The 16014-nt window shown below is 35.6% G+C and overlaps 1 protein-coding gene across 6 annotated transcripts in view; it reads right to left on the bottom strand.

Moving 5' to 3' along the window:
- The window catches only part of REV1 (REV1 DNA directed polymerase), a 55609-nt gene that overhangs the window by 14760 nt on the left and 24835 nt on the right, over positions 1–16014 (bottom strand). For 2 of the 6 annotated variants that reach the window (XM_054628479.2, XM_054628481.2), the window contains 9 exons: positions 15085–15782; positions 13178–13285; positions 11545–11661; positions 6741–6873; positions 5658–5786; positions 4844–4998; positions 3813–3932; positions 2180–2400; positions 1046–1218 (listed from right to left, as the gene is read on the bottom strand). In XM_054628479.2, coding sequence (XP_054484454.2) covers positions 1046–1218; positions 2180–2400; positions 3813–3932; positions 4844–4998; positions 5658–5786; positions 6741–6873; positions 11545–11661; positions 13178–13285; positions 15085–15782 — 1854 coding nt within the window. Of the gene's footprint in view, positions 1–1045; positions 1219–2179; positions 2401–3812; positions 3933–4843; positions 4999–5657; positions 5787–6740; positions 6874–8345; positions 8669–11544; positions 11662–13177; positions 13286–15084; positions 15783–16014 lie in introns of those variants that run through there. The other 4 variants (XM_054628480.2, XM_054628483.2, XM_054628485.2 and 1 more) reach the window with 4 other exon arrangements.

Genomic DNA, 16014 nt, shown 5'->3' with positions numbered 1-16014 from the left:
GAATATGGCTCTATCTCAATGCACACTCAATACTAAAATATGTTCTTAGGCTGTTAAGAATAAATCTTCAGGTCAAAGAATTCAGGATAGCCAGAAGACAAAAGTATAGACTGAGGGATTTTCTTCTTGGTATATATACCAATTCTAGAAAGTGATGAGCTTCTTACAGTTAAAGATGAATTTTGTTGTTTCAGCTTTTATTACAGCTGAATTCTGTGTAACAAGATCACAAGCATGACAGGCTCTATGCATGCAAGTCTACTACTGAACTCTAACCCCCTGAAAGAACTCCTGGGCATGTGGGTGGTGCTATGCAGGGCCAGCACCCGGAATTGATGATCCCCGAAGGTCCCTTCCAACTCAGCATATTCTGTGATCTGTGAACTCCACCACCTCTTCTGTTACCAGCAACACCCACCAAATAACCCTCCAGTTCAGGAGGGATTAGTCTGTTACAACCACCTGAGATTGGTGGAAGGAAAAGTAGAAAGACCTCTAGTCTTTCAAAAGCCAGGATCATCCTGTACTGAAGAACAACTGCTTTGATAAAGAAGTGTATGCCTGAAGATTATATGCCTGAAGATTATATCCCTGTGTTTTTAGCATGCAAGTACATAAATATTATTCAGATTAAAAAATATTTAGTCAACATCATCCAGTTTATCAATAAGGAACAAAGAATTGGAGTAACAAAGTAATAGGAGGCTGGTTACTGAATGAAATCAATGTTGCTACATGTGTGTCACAGTGCAGGACATAAATATGTCTTCTTCAAATATTCTAAGAGAACCCTCATCTCCAATACTGAGCAAGCTGGAGAAAGGTACACCAACAATACATAAGCATATATGTATTACTAATAACCACCACAAATGTACAAATCAAATGTACAACCCAAACACAGAAGAGTTTTGATAATAATACTCTACTTATTTTGGTGCAAGTTTTATACATAGACAAAGAAGTACCAGGCACTTGGAAATTTCTGTCTTGTCTTCCTATAAATTTTAGATCCTGCAGAAGTGTGCTTATGCCTAGTACTTACCTGGCAATATTATCACAGATTCCATGACCTCCATACTTTGCAGGCTCTACTGGTGCTCCAGCCTTTCTGACCATAATTTTAAGGGTCAATCGTTTACCCTTCATACCAGCAGCTTCAAGTCTACGCTGGATTTCTTCTGAGAGGCTCAGAAGGAAAGCTTCTGCTTCCTTAGGCTGAAGGGGAAAAACAACCTGTTTAGATAATTACTACTTTTCAAATACTGAAAGTAAATCTTTAAGGGTTAATAAAATCCAGATTGTTCAAACTGAAAAGAGCAAGCTGACTCACAAGCAATTGTCTCATTTAACTTCAAGTGGTTTGTTTTCACTGTAGGTCACTTAATTTAGGCAAAATGGTAGATTCCTGTCCTAATGTTGAAAGAAGTCTTTTAAAAATGTATGTAGAAACCCCAACACAGAATTGCAAGTCTAAGCACAAACCTAGAACATGAAAATCACAGGACTTAAAATCTTTTTCACCATGAGCAAAGTCAAGCAGTGGAACATGTTGCTCAGGGAAGTTTGCAGTCTTCATTCTTGGAGATTTCTGATGCCAGACTGGATAAAGTGCTGAGCAACTGATCTGATTTATTAGCTTCCCCTGCTTTGAGCAAAGGTCTGGACTACACAACACTGTCAAACTTCTCTCAAACTCCTTTTTTTCCCTATCATTTCTATAAATACTCAAGTGCTGAGTTACTTTTTAAATACAATTTTGTTAATAACACTCCCCCCGCAAACAAAAAGTAATTGCAAAAAAATCTAATAGAAATTTTGCACAGGAGCAGCTGGTGATAGTTTCAGGCACTGGCATCTTCGAATAATCAGCATTTAAATGAAAGAGAATGCTAGGTGCTGACAAACCTACTGCAGTTCTCTTTTTCTGTACCAGACTTGTATAACGAATGCAGAATAGCCAGCTAATTTTGTGCAAGCTTCTTTTCAGTCCGATACTTTTGCAGTCTCTCCTCCCATTTTATCATTTGGTCTCCTACTTCTTCATTTTCCTCATTTCTATTTTGTGGCTAAGATGGTGCTCTAACAGATCAAAGTGTAAGTGAAAATAATCAGAATATGAGAAGATTGTTCTACAGCTGAAAGAAGTCACTGCAAAAAAGAAGCAAGTTTAATTTACCTGTGTAAACCTTATTCCATAGTTGATTTCTGCTGAAACAGATTTTCTTTCTTTTTCTGTACGAACAGGTCGGTCATCCAAACCACGACAAAATCTGTAGAGCATTTGTCCTGTTTTTGGACCAAATTCTTTTTGTAGTTTTGACATTGAAGCACACTGCAGATCTCCACAGGTTTTAATTCCCAAAGAAGCCAGCTTAGATTCCATTGTCCTGCCAACTCCTAACAACAAAGCAATTAGTTCTGTTAACCTTATACAATGCAAAGCCAGTTAGGTTCTGATTACATAATTTTTTTTATTTTTAAACCTATATTAAGTCATATCAAATTAACAAATAAATATATATAAAATAAATTCTGCTACATAAAACATGATTTGAATGGAAACTTTTGCTGTCACCACCAGTGTATCTTTAATCTGTTTCACATATTTCATTTAAGATGTCACACTTCAGCATGTTTGTTTATTTTTGGGTAAAATATGAATGAATTCTGCTTGGAAATTGCCTGTTATAGATTATATCGTTCTGAATCCCCCCAACAACCCAGTCTAAAACAAGTGTCCGACGAGTAATATGTTTTCCCCTCATGCACATGTGATCTAATCTACATGAAAACCAACAAATATTTTCACCATTGTTGCACTGCTTCCTAGGTAGAAAAAATAGTATTTCAGGTAGAATTGATAGCATACCTATATTCACTTGTGCTTTGAATTACCAAGCACTGGAAATTGTAGGTATCTATGGCAACAGCACATATGTAAGTGTGATAAACTGAAGTGTATTTCTGGGTTTTGGAGAGGTGGCCTGTTACCTCCAGAAAATATTAATCCCATGAGTTCACACTACCAAAGTCAGCAAAAATTGGAAATCTTAGGTAATCAGATTCTATTCTTGATAATCTGTTTCTCTGTCGAGGGGGTATTACTAACACAAACACTAAAATGCTTTTACTATGAACATGCAAGTGAATTCTGAAAACTTTAAAACGTTCAAGTCAAAGCACAGTTCTATATGAGTAATATTGTGGAGGAAAAATATCTCCTGTAAGTTATGCCAAAGAGAAATTACAGCACAGCTGTGCTGTAAATAGTGTTTGACCACTAAGGGTTTACATAATGAGAATTTCTGGCAAACCTGCACCTGTCAATGGATGCTATTTCTACCACTCTCATATTTCAGTGTCTATGGCTGCCTGTTTTTACTGCCCCTCCCTCCTTTTTTAATCTTCAACAGACAAAGATACTATTTTTTATATCTAACACTAAATATATGTTTATACATGCAGGCTGAAGTCAGCTGATCACTGAAAGCATAAATGAGGGCTTACTCAGCACTTCTTGCACCATGCCTGTATCACAGTACACTATCTGTGTGTACTAAGTAACAATATACAGTTATATGCCAGGAAATGCTTTATGTTACAAACCTTTAAAGTATTGTCCTGGAACAATAAAAAAATATAATAAAACCTGTTTTCATACAGGTGGATGCCATAGGCCTTTACTGTCTATCACATTTTGGATCATAAACATGGAATAGCAGCTAATCCTGTCTGATCTAGAAAGCAAATTTGTAGCTGAAACTGGTTTAATATCAGGAGGTAAAATGCCCTCTGGAAGACAGGAGTACCTGGAAGACTGGTAACAAGTTGCCCTCTGATAAAATCATCCACTTCTTCAGGTTTTAAGTGATACTGTCCATCTGGTTTTGCTTTTCGAGTTGCCATTCTGGCCAGCAGAATATTGGAACCTGTAAAAACAACAAATTAAAGCATGTCTGTGATAACTTCTCCTGAAGTAGAATGCCACAGTTCAACATTCAAGGAAAAACATGCAGAAAGTACGGTCAAATTCTTTAACTTTTATCAAGAATTTAATGAAATCTGTGCATATATATTTGCAGTGTCTACGTTCAAATTACCAGCCAGCACTTATTTACTATAACAGCATGGAAACTGTAGTGCTAACTGCAATTGCAAAGTTAATAAGGGAAGAATTCTCCTTGGAGTCATGAATTTCAGCTAGTCTCACAAGTGGATTTTACACACTTATATACACTCAGTACAAGTATGTACAGACACTCAACTCTAGTATTAATAAGGAACAAAAAGAAAGGAGAAAGGAACAAGCCAAGAAGAAACAAATCAAGGAATTATTTTCAGTATGTGTGATTTAATATACAATACCTACTACAAATCACAAATCTTTGCCCTCAATATCTTCTAAGAACTATACAAGATCATGTCACCCTGTAAACTCTTGCTGCTATCTCCATTAAGGAACACAATCTGTGTCCTTCTTCTGTTTACTGGAACCATTTTACTGGAAGCACTTCATAAAAATGAATGCAAGAGTGGAATTTTAGCATAGTGTTCAGATAAAGAAGTGACAGCTGGATGGGCTGTTGACTTAAGAGTTGGATTTGATGATCCCTGTTGTCCCCTTCCAAATCAGAATATCCTGTGATCTCTGTTATGGAAATTTTATACATTTTTGCTCACAACTTTGCAGTTATGAAAATTTTCTTGCATTTTTATTCACACTAATTTAACGTAAACGGTAACATATTCCACAAACACTTAGAAGTTTCAGCAAACTTACACAGCTTTGATACATTAACAAAAGCAGTCACTGCTTGTAGACAGAAATGAAGTTGCTTACCCATCCCAACAGAAGCTGTGCATTTAGTTTGGTCTTTGATTTCAGTGCGGATAGCGTTTGCAAATTCATCAGGAGTCAGTCTGGTCTCTGTGAGGATTTCAGTGATATCTACTAGTGCTTCATCACAACTGACTGCTTCGATGTTATGGGTATAGCTATCAACACAAAGTAAAGCAGGTGAAACACCAGCAACAGCTCACCATCTGTTAAAACAAATATGTAGCAAATAAAGTCTTCCTTTTGTGGTGGCATTTCCCTGCCTATTTTGTATCACACATCACTTAGATATTAAAAATGCTAAAACAGCAAATTACAGTAATATTACTAATGTAAGACTAATTTCAACATGCATCCTGATTTTAAAGGAACAGCTGGAGAGGGAGTGGAATATTTGCTTTTCATTGACAATAACAAATTTCCAGTTTTATTTCAAGTGCATTTTAAACCAGAAAGCAGTTTCTAATAGATGTTACTCTAATAATCCATTCTTCAATTACTCAAAAAACATCTCTTGGAAGGATCTCCCTCCTAAGCAGGGATCTGCTTCTCACTATGTGAATCAGTAAAAAAAATTAACAGTGACTCATCTGGAAGTCAGATGTTGATTGTTTATAGCATGTGGCTTCAGGATAAAAGAATGCTCAGAAGCATGGTGCTCAAAGTAACAAAAATACTACAAAGGAAGACCTCAAACAGGAATAGCTTCACTGAAGCTGAAGAGGGGGAGATGAAAATACAAAATTAATAATAGCATTCAGTAGTGGCAAACAAAACATGCTTGATAACCTTACCATGAAGATCATGCAAACATTACCTTGCTAGTATTTCATATACTGTCCGTGCAACTTCTTTGTATGCATCAAAATCATATGAAACTGCTTGAAGATTTGGACACAACTTTTTTGCTTGGCCAAAAAACATTCCATTCTTTATGCCAACTTGCCTAAAATTAAATAATAAAATAAATCCCAAGTAAACACAGTGCAAACTTTTCCACAAATTAACTGGGAATACTTTCAATTTAATTATTTGTCTTTCCCCACAAAAATGGGAATAAGAACTCAGTCAACAGGTAGAAATTTAATAGGTTAAAAAAATAACTGCAATTAGAGTATTTGAATTAGCTGTGTATTGTTGTTAAGCCATGGAGCATGAGAAATTTGCCTTTAAGAAACTGCTAAAGACAAAGATTCCAGAAAGCACACTTGCTATCTTCTGCTTCCAATTAAAACCACACATATAGGACAGTGACTAAGGCAGAGAGTTCTTATATTTCAAGGTGCAAGCCTACATAATTAGGCTCCTGCTAACAAAGTCTGAGATACAAATAGAAGCCTGTCTATCCCAGCAAGCCCAAGAAAGCTTCCAACCAAGAAATAATTTCTGGAGTATTATTTCCATCAAGGAAAACCCCCTGCATTTTGGACACTGTGCTTGTATTTATAAAAGTTGTTTCATATTCTAAACCTTTGTAAGTTAGGTCATTGGAGATGGTCAGCAAGTCTTTCCAAAAATGGTTTTAATAGTCACACTTTTGGTTTGAAATAAAACCTTCAGAATGTATCATAAATTCTATAAAATATTGCAACTTTGATACAAAGACATGATGATAACATGAATTCAGGAGTATCACAGTGAAAGGCACAAGGTTTTTCTTCACAGGCTTTATTTCAACTTACACATAGGTTGGGTTGAGAGCTACTGAGCAGCACCTACCAAGCAGCAGCATCCAAAGGGAAGAGTTTCTGTTAAATATTAACAACCTATATAATTCCAACTTTTGAACAGAAACTTTTTCTCTAGATAAATTTAAAGACACTAATAACCCCTATTTTTGGACATCTTATGCCTATCTGTATGTGATTTTCAAGCAGACTACTGGGTAACTTTCACCTACCTGGCTTCATAACTACAAGAAGCTATTTCAGCCATGGACAGGACAGTGAGATCGGAGTCAGCTCCGTTCACATGTGTGGAATCCGTACGCTCCCAGACTGATGAGTCCAACTGATCAGGTACTCTAATTTCTGCTTAAAAAAACAAATTGTCCACGTTATTCTTCCTAAGAGTTCAACAGAATGAATGCCAATAAAATAAAAATTATGGATTTTATTTTATACAGTTTCTATGCTGTTATCTTTTGACAAATACGTTCTTAATAATATTGATTCATATTGTGGTCCAGACAAAAATCCAGACCCCTTCCCCAGTATTGTCTCTCTGGATAGGTCTGTATATACCAGTGAGAACAATATTAATAGAAAAATGGTGTTTCCCCCAAAATTACTAGACAGCAGCTCATTGGTGACTACATATACCATACTGTAAAATAAGAATGATCTTAGCTTTACTGACCATAAAAATGATCGAATACACTTGGCTACATGTTAGAACCACATCCTGCCAACAAATACAAGACACTAAAAATTATTTAACAACTGCTCAACTAAACAAGAAGACACTTAGCAATGTTCCTTTTTACAAAATGCACCCCTGATATCAAAACACTGAAATTTCATATAGAATATAAATCCACTTCATATCATACTTGAAACTATTTTTCTAATAGTCTAGATACCAGAAAGTGATTTTTAAGAAGTGACAACCAGAATGATAATTAGTTGAAATAAAAAACACTAGCTAGAAACTTCTATTTTCTTTAACACTCTTATGGGGATATTAACTGAAATAACTTCTGCTTTTACTTATTAATTATTCTCTTATTAGGATGTGTCAATTTCTTTCAAATATCACCACAAACCTATCTTGGATCAAAATGCTACAATTACAAGTACTGCAACCTCAGACTTAAAATGAGACAGACCTTCCCTCATTCTATAAAACTTTACTACATATTCTTATATAAATTTTAAAGGATCCTCCAGGCCCACTGGGTACTAGGTACTAGACAGAATTCCATGACACTGAATAATGGAAACAAGTAAAAGATTTCTAGTTCTATTTGGGTTTTCGTAGTATGCAAACCTTGAAATATACTCTATATATGAAACTAGTGCTATACTCTAAATATGAAACAGCTTGAAAAAAATCACTAGATGCAAAAACTACTATGCCTGCCCAAACTCCCATCAGATTCAAAACAACAAGGTATCATATAGATAAAATGCTTCTCTTTATTTAAAATGAAATCCACTATGCAGCTCTTTTTCATTACTGTAGTCCGTTTAATACCAAACACCTTTGTAATATAATAAATGGGATTTTATTATAGTCCCACAATGAATATAGAGTGCCACAATGCCTAATTATATTCCACAGTACTAACAACTTGCACACCAACAACCCAACTGAAAGGAAACCTGGTGCTATGTGCACATATGAGTAGCTATCAAACCAGAGAAAGTGGTGTAATGAGTGAGTGGAGATACCAGGGGTAGAGCCTAACTCATGTGGAAAACTGCTTTTATTCAGAATTTCTGCTAAATTTGTGCACTTTTTAATTTCTTAAACATTTTAGTTTGTGATGAGCTCAGTAAGTTACCTAAGATGTCTGCAATTGAAAATTAGAGCAAAATTATGCCCCAAATAAAGATAAGAATGACAAGAACAACTTCTTTAGTCCATGCCTTCCTGTGCCCTGGCCTGAGATGATGCTGTCATCTTGTCTATCTTCACTGGATTCGTCGACTTTTTCCACATCGCAGCAGAGCAGATCCCCCCATGAGCTGATGGAGTCACTTCATGTGAAATTCAGGGCAATGCAGAACACATTGTCCTCAATGGAAGGCAAGGTAGAGAACCTCTCCTCAAAAGCTGGGAAACTAGACAGGCACATGGTGAATGTGGAGCAACGGATGGAGAAATCAGAGGCCAGGACCCAAGTCTGTGAAAAAGAAATCGCTGAGAATAAATCTGTGACTAATATGATGGTTAAAATCTGCTGCTCTTTAGAATGAAAAGGGAGATTCTAGGGTTGAGGGAAAGGAAGTCTAGAAAACATTCACATCTTGGGCATCCTGGCCATGGAAGAGACCCCAAATTATGAATCCTGATTAACATATGTTAATCTTTTATTTTTAGAACATGAATGTTAAAGATGGCATGTATGTAGAGAAGCAATTTCTACTATCTAGAAAGCCTATCTCCAATTTGGGGATTTAGGGTGAGAATGGTATCAAGTTTTTAATTTTAAAGTTATGCATTTTTAGATGAATTAATACAAGAAAAAGAAAGTATTTCATAAAAGACTGAAGATTCTGTTGACACTAGATTTTGTCTAGCAATGCAGATCAAAGTCAGGAATCAGTATCACTAAAGAAGTAATAAAAAAAAAAGAAGTAAATGAAGCAGCAGAATTCAGTATTTGGTCAAAAGTGATTCACAAGCCTTTGGGGTTTGTGTTTGGGGTTTTTTTTTTTGGTTGTATTTTTGTTGGGGTTTTTTTTGAGGGGGTGAGGTGCTCTGTTTCTGTGGTTTTGGTTGGTTTGTAATTTGGAACCTTTTTTCAAATAAGCAAGATCTGGAGAAGGCAGTATCAGAGAACAGCCTGGAAAGTATGAAGCACCAAAAATTGAAGTGGTTTCCATGTTGAAGCATGGATGTAAAAATATGTTCATGTTCTAAACTCCTCCCAACTACCTCTCTATTTCATTTATATAACATGTCCCCATTGTGTCTGTTTTAACAGCCTAATTTACTATTCTGTATTTTTGACATTTTTGTAAAAGCATTTCTGCATGTAATGCTTGTGCCTACTGCACTGTACTTCCCGGTGGCACAGCACAATTAAACACATGCTGTGAAGTGTGTCACTTTCTAAGATACTGTGATGCCTGAGAAGCCTAATCAGCAATTCCACCTTTACATCTAAGACCATAACTAACTATAATTTCTTTACCCCAAAAGAAGACAAACCCTGAGAAAAATGCAAGCAGAAACAACAGGTTTGGGGTTTTTTTAATTGGTAAAATGATTGCACATGGAGATAAAATAAACAGAGACTCAAAAATATTATGAACTGCAGCTAATGAAACAGAGACTATAAAAAGAGTGTTTGGAAAAAATCCTTTCACCAAAACAACAGGCTGCACAATCAGCCTAAGTGTCAAGAAAGAAAGAGCTAGCTGCCTGCCTGCATGCAAGCCAGTTGAGACTGGATGCTGAAGTTAAAGAAATGAATGTGTGATAGCCAGAAAAAAGCTGCCACAGTAAGAAACTGAGCTTGTTATACAATGAGGTTGAAAGCTGCTGTACACTTAAGCAATCAATACAGCAGAAGAGATACTACTGAATTTGTGAATCAAAAGAACATGCTAGGTATCAGCTAAACTGTAATTCAACCATCTAATTCTCCAAACCACTCAGTTGTATAGTCACATCCTTATCCAGTTCAAGGCCCTAATAAAAGTTAACAAGTCACTGTATAAACTGAACTACCAATAAATACTTCATATACAAGCTCTACTACAGAAAATCCAACTCCATAAAGACCACAGCTATCGCTGTCTGGAGCATACTGAAAAGTCCTTATAAGCTTGTGGGTTCCACAAACATATATTCTACCTCAGTTCTGAAGTGTTCCTTAACTACAGCAAAAAAGACAAATGAAATGGTATCAGTTCCAGTAATACCTTGGTTGTATAAATGTCTTCAAAAACCCCCAACAACCTGCCAATTTCCAAAGTAACATGGTCGGTAACGAAACTAACGTTTCATTAACAACCATGGAAGAACAACCTGTCTCTTGCCCCATCTTGTCTCATCAAAATAAAACACTGAGGTGTAAACTTTATAACAACAGTACTTAGTGCCACAAATTTGGTAAAAACTGCATATACCAAAGAGCAAAGGAGAAACTCAACTTCCAAGTCTAAACCAAACTTAAATAGCAGCTACCCCTTGTATATGAACTTTTTACCAACTGTGTGGCAAGAACTACGCTTCTAAATGATTAAATAAGACTGGTATTGGACACTTAAGTTGCCAATGTTTAGCAATATACTTTCTCATACTAAATAAAGTTCAGGCAGTATAATAAAACCTATTAATAGAACTTTGGTTTATATTAGTACACTACTACTTGAGGACACAAAAAGTAACATTTCTAAATTACTGCAGGCAAGTATGGAATTCTCAAACTACAACAGACAACCTGGTTTTCAAAAAACAAAATATTGAACAAACAGAATTCATGAAAATTACACAGACTTTCCAGAGACCTAAAATGCTCTATGGACCACCCAAATTAACTCATTGTACACAGATATTCTACATATGCAACTCAAAAGCCAACTTCAAACAATCAGTTTCTCACTGGCCATGTGCTGTTGTTGCTACTTTTACAGAAAAAAACCCTCAGTAGTAGACTTTTAAAATTTATGTTACACCTTCTTCTCTATACTTGACTTTCTGAGAAACAAGTGATCCTGGAACCTGTATTTATTTTTCATTTTAAATGACTACTAACATTCTATCTTACACTCAACCTCAAGAAAGTGAGTAAAATCTAAAATTACTCTAAAATAATTTACCCATACTGAGCAAAGCTAACTAACAAGAAGCCACAGTGTCCTGCTATTACTGAGGCCACAGAGCACTGTGTTGTCCAAAGGTATTTCTTTTCTGAAATCTCCCACATGAAAGAAATAAATTTATCCATGGTACACTTTCTGAATAATTTTAAAGAAAAAGTCTTCCATAACAACAATTAAAAACATACATACAGACAGACTTATCTGTACCTGCTTTGCCATTCAATAGCTTTTTCTGGTAATATTGCTGTTCAAGCTGGGGGTTTGCACCAGGGCGCAGCAGTGCCTTCCCTGTACCTCTGTTACTAGTAACAGCTACTGGCTTTCCTGTGGAGAAAAAATGCATATACTTATAGGTCAATACCTATAATAGCTTACATTTTAATAAAAGCACAATTAGGATAAGATCATAAGGATTTTTATTTTACTTTCTGTAATTTCTCTCAAGCTTGGGTGCTCTCAAGGCAGAAGGAACAGCTATGAAATGGCCTTGGAATTGTGACAATGAATCTGTGTTAATTGCAGTCACATGTAAAGAAGAAAAGTTTTTCCAAGTGAAAATACAGCTAATACTAGTTTGTTTTCAATAACAAATATAAATGGAAGCTGTGAAATGTCACCAATAACCTAATGATTCATTAGTTTAAGATACAGCAAACACTGGACTGATTTTAAATACTTCAACATGTTTATTAGCTTAAGTAAATCAGAAAAATATACACATGCCAAAACACTTAGTTCCACTTAGTTTAACTGTGCAAAACAAAAGTTTTAGTAAACTTTTGACTTTTCTGCAATATCAACACCTCCATGGTGTTTCCAAAGCAAGCTAATTTATGTGCTGAAAAGTCCAGCAAACTTCTGTGGAACAGAAAAAGTATTTGCAGAAAAGTCCTGGATTCTTTATGTTCCAGTAATGGAATTTGAAACTTGGCAGGATATCAAGTTTTAAAGAACCAAACATAGCAGAAGAATCTTTGATACAGCTGCTCCTGCCTTTGGACAGAAGAGAGCAATGGAACCACATATGCATCTTACTTTTTTCCCAGGGTCTGTGATAGCTGGGAATGTGAGATGGTCTCCACTGCAACAAGTCCTCAAACTTGTGCACCACTGAAGTTCAGTGTTTGCACAGAACTAGAATCTCCACTTTGAATAGTACACTTGAAGAAAACAAACCCACCAAAGTTTGCTAAGGTGCTCCACTAACTCCCCTGTGTCTTAAGGATGATCACACAACTCAGACTTCTAAATGCCAACTGAATTTTTCCTGAATCCTCCAGGTCTTATAATATCTCATGTGTAATAGCTTAGAGAAGAAAGGAAAGGAGAAGCAAACTTCTCTTGAAAAATATGCATCAGGTAGAGACAAGTAATTCTCAATCTTGACCTTTCCACTTTTCTAGTTAAACAAAGCTGCTTAAACTACTTCAGGAAGAATATTAGGCTATCCTATTTTCTTTAATTTATCTCTTTTTCTTTTAATAGACAGTGCCCATACCCCACTTTTTAGTATAACTGAAATTTGATTTCCAATTTCTAATATGGTAGATTAAAATCTGAGTAAGTTTATGTACAATGTCACAGAGAATAGTTACTACAGATTTAACTTCTCTCTTCTTACTTTAGATACTGAAAGGAGATAGCAAGGAGAACTCCAGTTCTCTCTTCCACTTGCTTTTGGATTGTGAGAAAATAAACAGGAATATGAAAGTTGCATGGCCTAACTACGGAAGATGCAAGAAAGAAGATTAATACACCAAATTAATTTTATAATTGTGCAAGTTTGATTTTTTAAAGGCTTAACTGAGTAAACTGTAACACACAGACTTAAAATACTGACCTTTGAGATCTGGTCTATTTCGGATAGCCACAGACACAAAGAAGCAATCCATATCCACGTGCATTATACAGCTCTGTGGCTTGGCTGAGCTCGCAACAGACACATTACCTAGTATGAAGATACACCAACAGAAAACTTGAACCCTAATTTACACACTTCAGTACTACTCACAGTAGTCATCAAGGTCTATTATCAAGTTTTTACCACCTCTAAACCATAAATATTTTTGTTTCCTCTCACCAAGAAGGTATTTACTCCAAGAAAGGTAAACATAAGCAGTAGACAAACAGCCTAAACAATGAATTAACTTAAAGAGTTTCTGTTTTTTATTTTCTTATAATTAACACCTTTTACCCTAATAAGGTTCCCGAATCCAAGGAGATTAATGCATGTTGTTGGCACTGGATCTTACTTTGCTACGTTAACACCGAATCAGAAGAGAATTGTACTCCTTTTTGTTCATCAATCAGAAGACTGCTTCAAAAGATAAAAATGTAAGTTTAGCTGCACTATGAGCTACCATTATTCTTCATGAAACACACCACAATTAGTTTTGAAAGTCCCATGCAAGTGGATTTTGTCACTGCTGTACTTGGACGCATGCAAACATTCAGCGAAGATGAGCAGGTAACTCCTCACTGAAAATCATCCATGCCTAAAACACTGGAAATGCTTTCTACAAGTTCAAGTCTGCATGTCTGTGTTGCTGACCTACCAAAGGTGGCAATATCTAACAAAAAAAAATTAACTTGAACAATGCATAAAGTGTAACAGTGAAAAAACACTTCAATACATCAAGTGAACTGTTCCACTTAACATCTGAGTTAATTAACTGAATAATCAGAAAAATATCCTCTTGATTTTAATAATTTACATTTTGAACTCATTTGAAAAGTAAGGACTGTCTTATAATGGGTATATTTACAAATCAAGCGATCAAGTTAAGGAGCTGCTACTTGTCAACTGAATCACAGGCATTAACTATTTGAATACTCTAGGCCAAATCAAAGCGAAAATATAAATATATTAGCTTATATCACATTTTGATTTAAAAAATACACATTAAGTAGTTCATAAGCTAACATGTTTGGTAAGTGGGGTGTCCTAACACGAAGACAGAATCAGTAAATTTATTATCTAACAATTTTTTTGATGTGGCAATTTGTTCTATTTCAAGCATATTTTCATATGATTACAAGTAAATAATTTTACAGCACAGGACTCAGAATCTCTTTAAAGGTACAGAGCTAACCTTTTAATTTAAGAAGAGTGTAAACAAGAGATTCTAAAGATGCAAAATATTTGATCTGTAACATTTTGACTCTAATGAATTCTATATTTTTTTACTTTGGCCCTTGATGCAATGACATTAAATACTTCTCTTCACGCCAGGTTTAAAAGTCTCTTATGACACTACTACCCACTTTAACAGACACAGAGCTATATAAAACTCTAACTAACAAAAAAAAATTTAGATTTTAACTCACGTCCAAATGTTACTCATCTTTTAAATGCTCACGCTGAACAGTAAGGATTTTTTCTTCTCTTTTTTTCCCCCCTGCAGATTTTCACAAAGCAACTACAGATTTGTGTATTAGATATACATAGTATTTTTCTCCCTTATGAATCCATATATCTTGGTAAAATCAGAAATACTATTTCTACAAGGAAGAATTGAATATAGACCAGAGTATCACATTAAGTAACATTTTAAGTTTAAAAAACCCAACAAAGCCAAAAGCACTTGCATCCATTAGTGTTCACTGCACCAAAGTCATCAAGTTTTTCCAGATAGTCTGACTATAATATGAATACTCAATACTAAACTACGTAGTCTTATTTGAACATTTAATGTACGAAGACATAAGGCATCTTCTTAACATAAACCTTCTTAAACAAGTATCTACCTGTGTCAGTTTTAAGTGCAGACCTGCCTGTTTTCCATTTTTTAATTTTTTCCCTTCCTGGAAAGACACCGCTGTTTTTTCTCTGCAGGCTGTTGACAAACTCTGTCAATTCACACTTCCATGTTGATATATGATGCAGTCTTGAACGTGAATAAAAATCAGAAATAAAACTACAATCTGAAGGTTTGGACACAGGTAAGGAAGCAGGTCCAGAAGTGCTTTTTGTGCTTGAAGGCCCCTGAACAGTTGAGTGGTGAGCACCATTTATTTTAGCATTACTGTGCAAAAATGAAGATGAGGATGAGTTACTCATAGTCCTGTGTGGACTCCATGAAAAGTCTGTATTTTTGTTGCTTTGCTGCAACTGCTGCATCGTGCAGTCTCTAAAGTCAACCATGCCTTTGTCAGTCTTCCGGTCCTCCTGCACAGGGCCTGGAGACAACCTGCCTGCAACGCCGTTGCCGGAGGGCACCAAGCAATCCTGTGTCTTTAAGGCACTGGTAGAAGTGTGTGTGTGTCCATTGAAAAGGGCAGTGCTGTCTTTATGAGACTGAAGCCCGTTTTGTTTCCGTATGGGAAGAATCTCCTCCAGCTCTGTAAATCCAAAATCGTCACTTTCTTCTTCCTCTTCCTCATTCCAGCTGTTTATTCCATTGGGTGTGATTTCATTTTCCATTTCATACTTTTTAATATGATTTCTGAAACAGATATAATAATTAAATACCATATATTTTATAAATAAAGGCACATTTACATGTAATTTCAAGCTTTTTCTTATTAACTGGTCTAAATTTATACTTCAGTTACATTCCCAAGACAATTATCTCAAATTCTGAGCCACATCCTCTCAACAGCACAAAATATAACACCATACCAAAGATTTTACAGATTTCATGTAATATTAACTAAGAGTTTACATGGGAGTGACCA

The sequence above is a fragment of the Agelaius phoeniceus genome, chromosome 2 (assembly GCF_051311805.1).
Source record: "Agelaius phoeniceus isolate bAgePho1 chromosome 2, bAgePho1.hap1, whole genome shotgun sequence".
Classification (NCBI taxonomy): Eukaryota; Metazoa; Chordata; class Aves; order Passeriformes; family Icteridae; genus Agelaius; species Agelaius phoeniceus.
The sequence above is the reverse complement of the archived record's forward strand: the minus strand, read 5'-3'. Positions and strand labels throughout refer to the sequence as shown.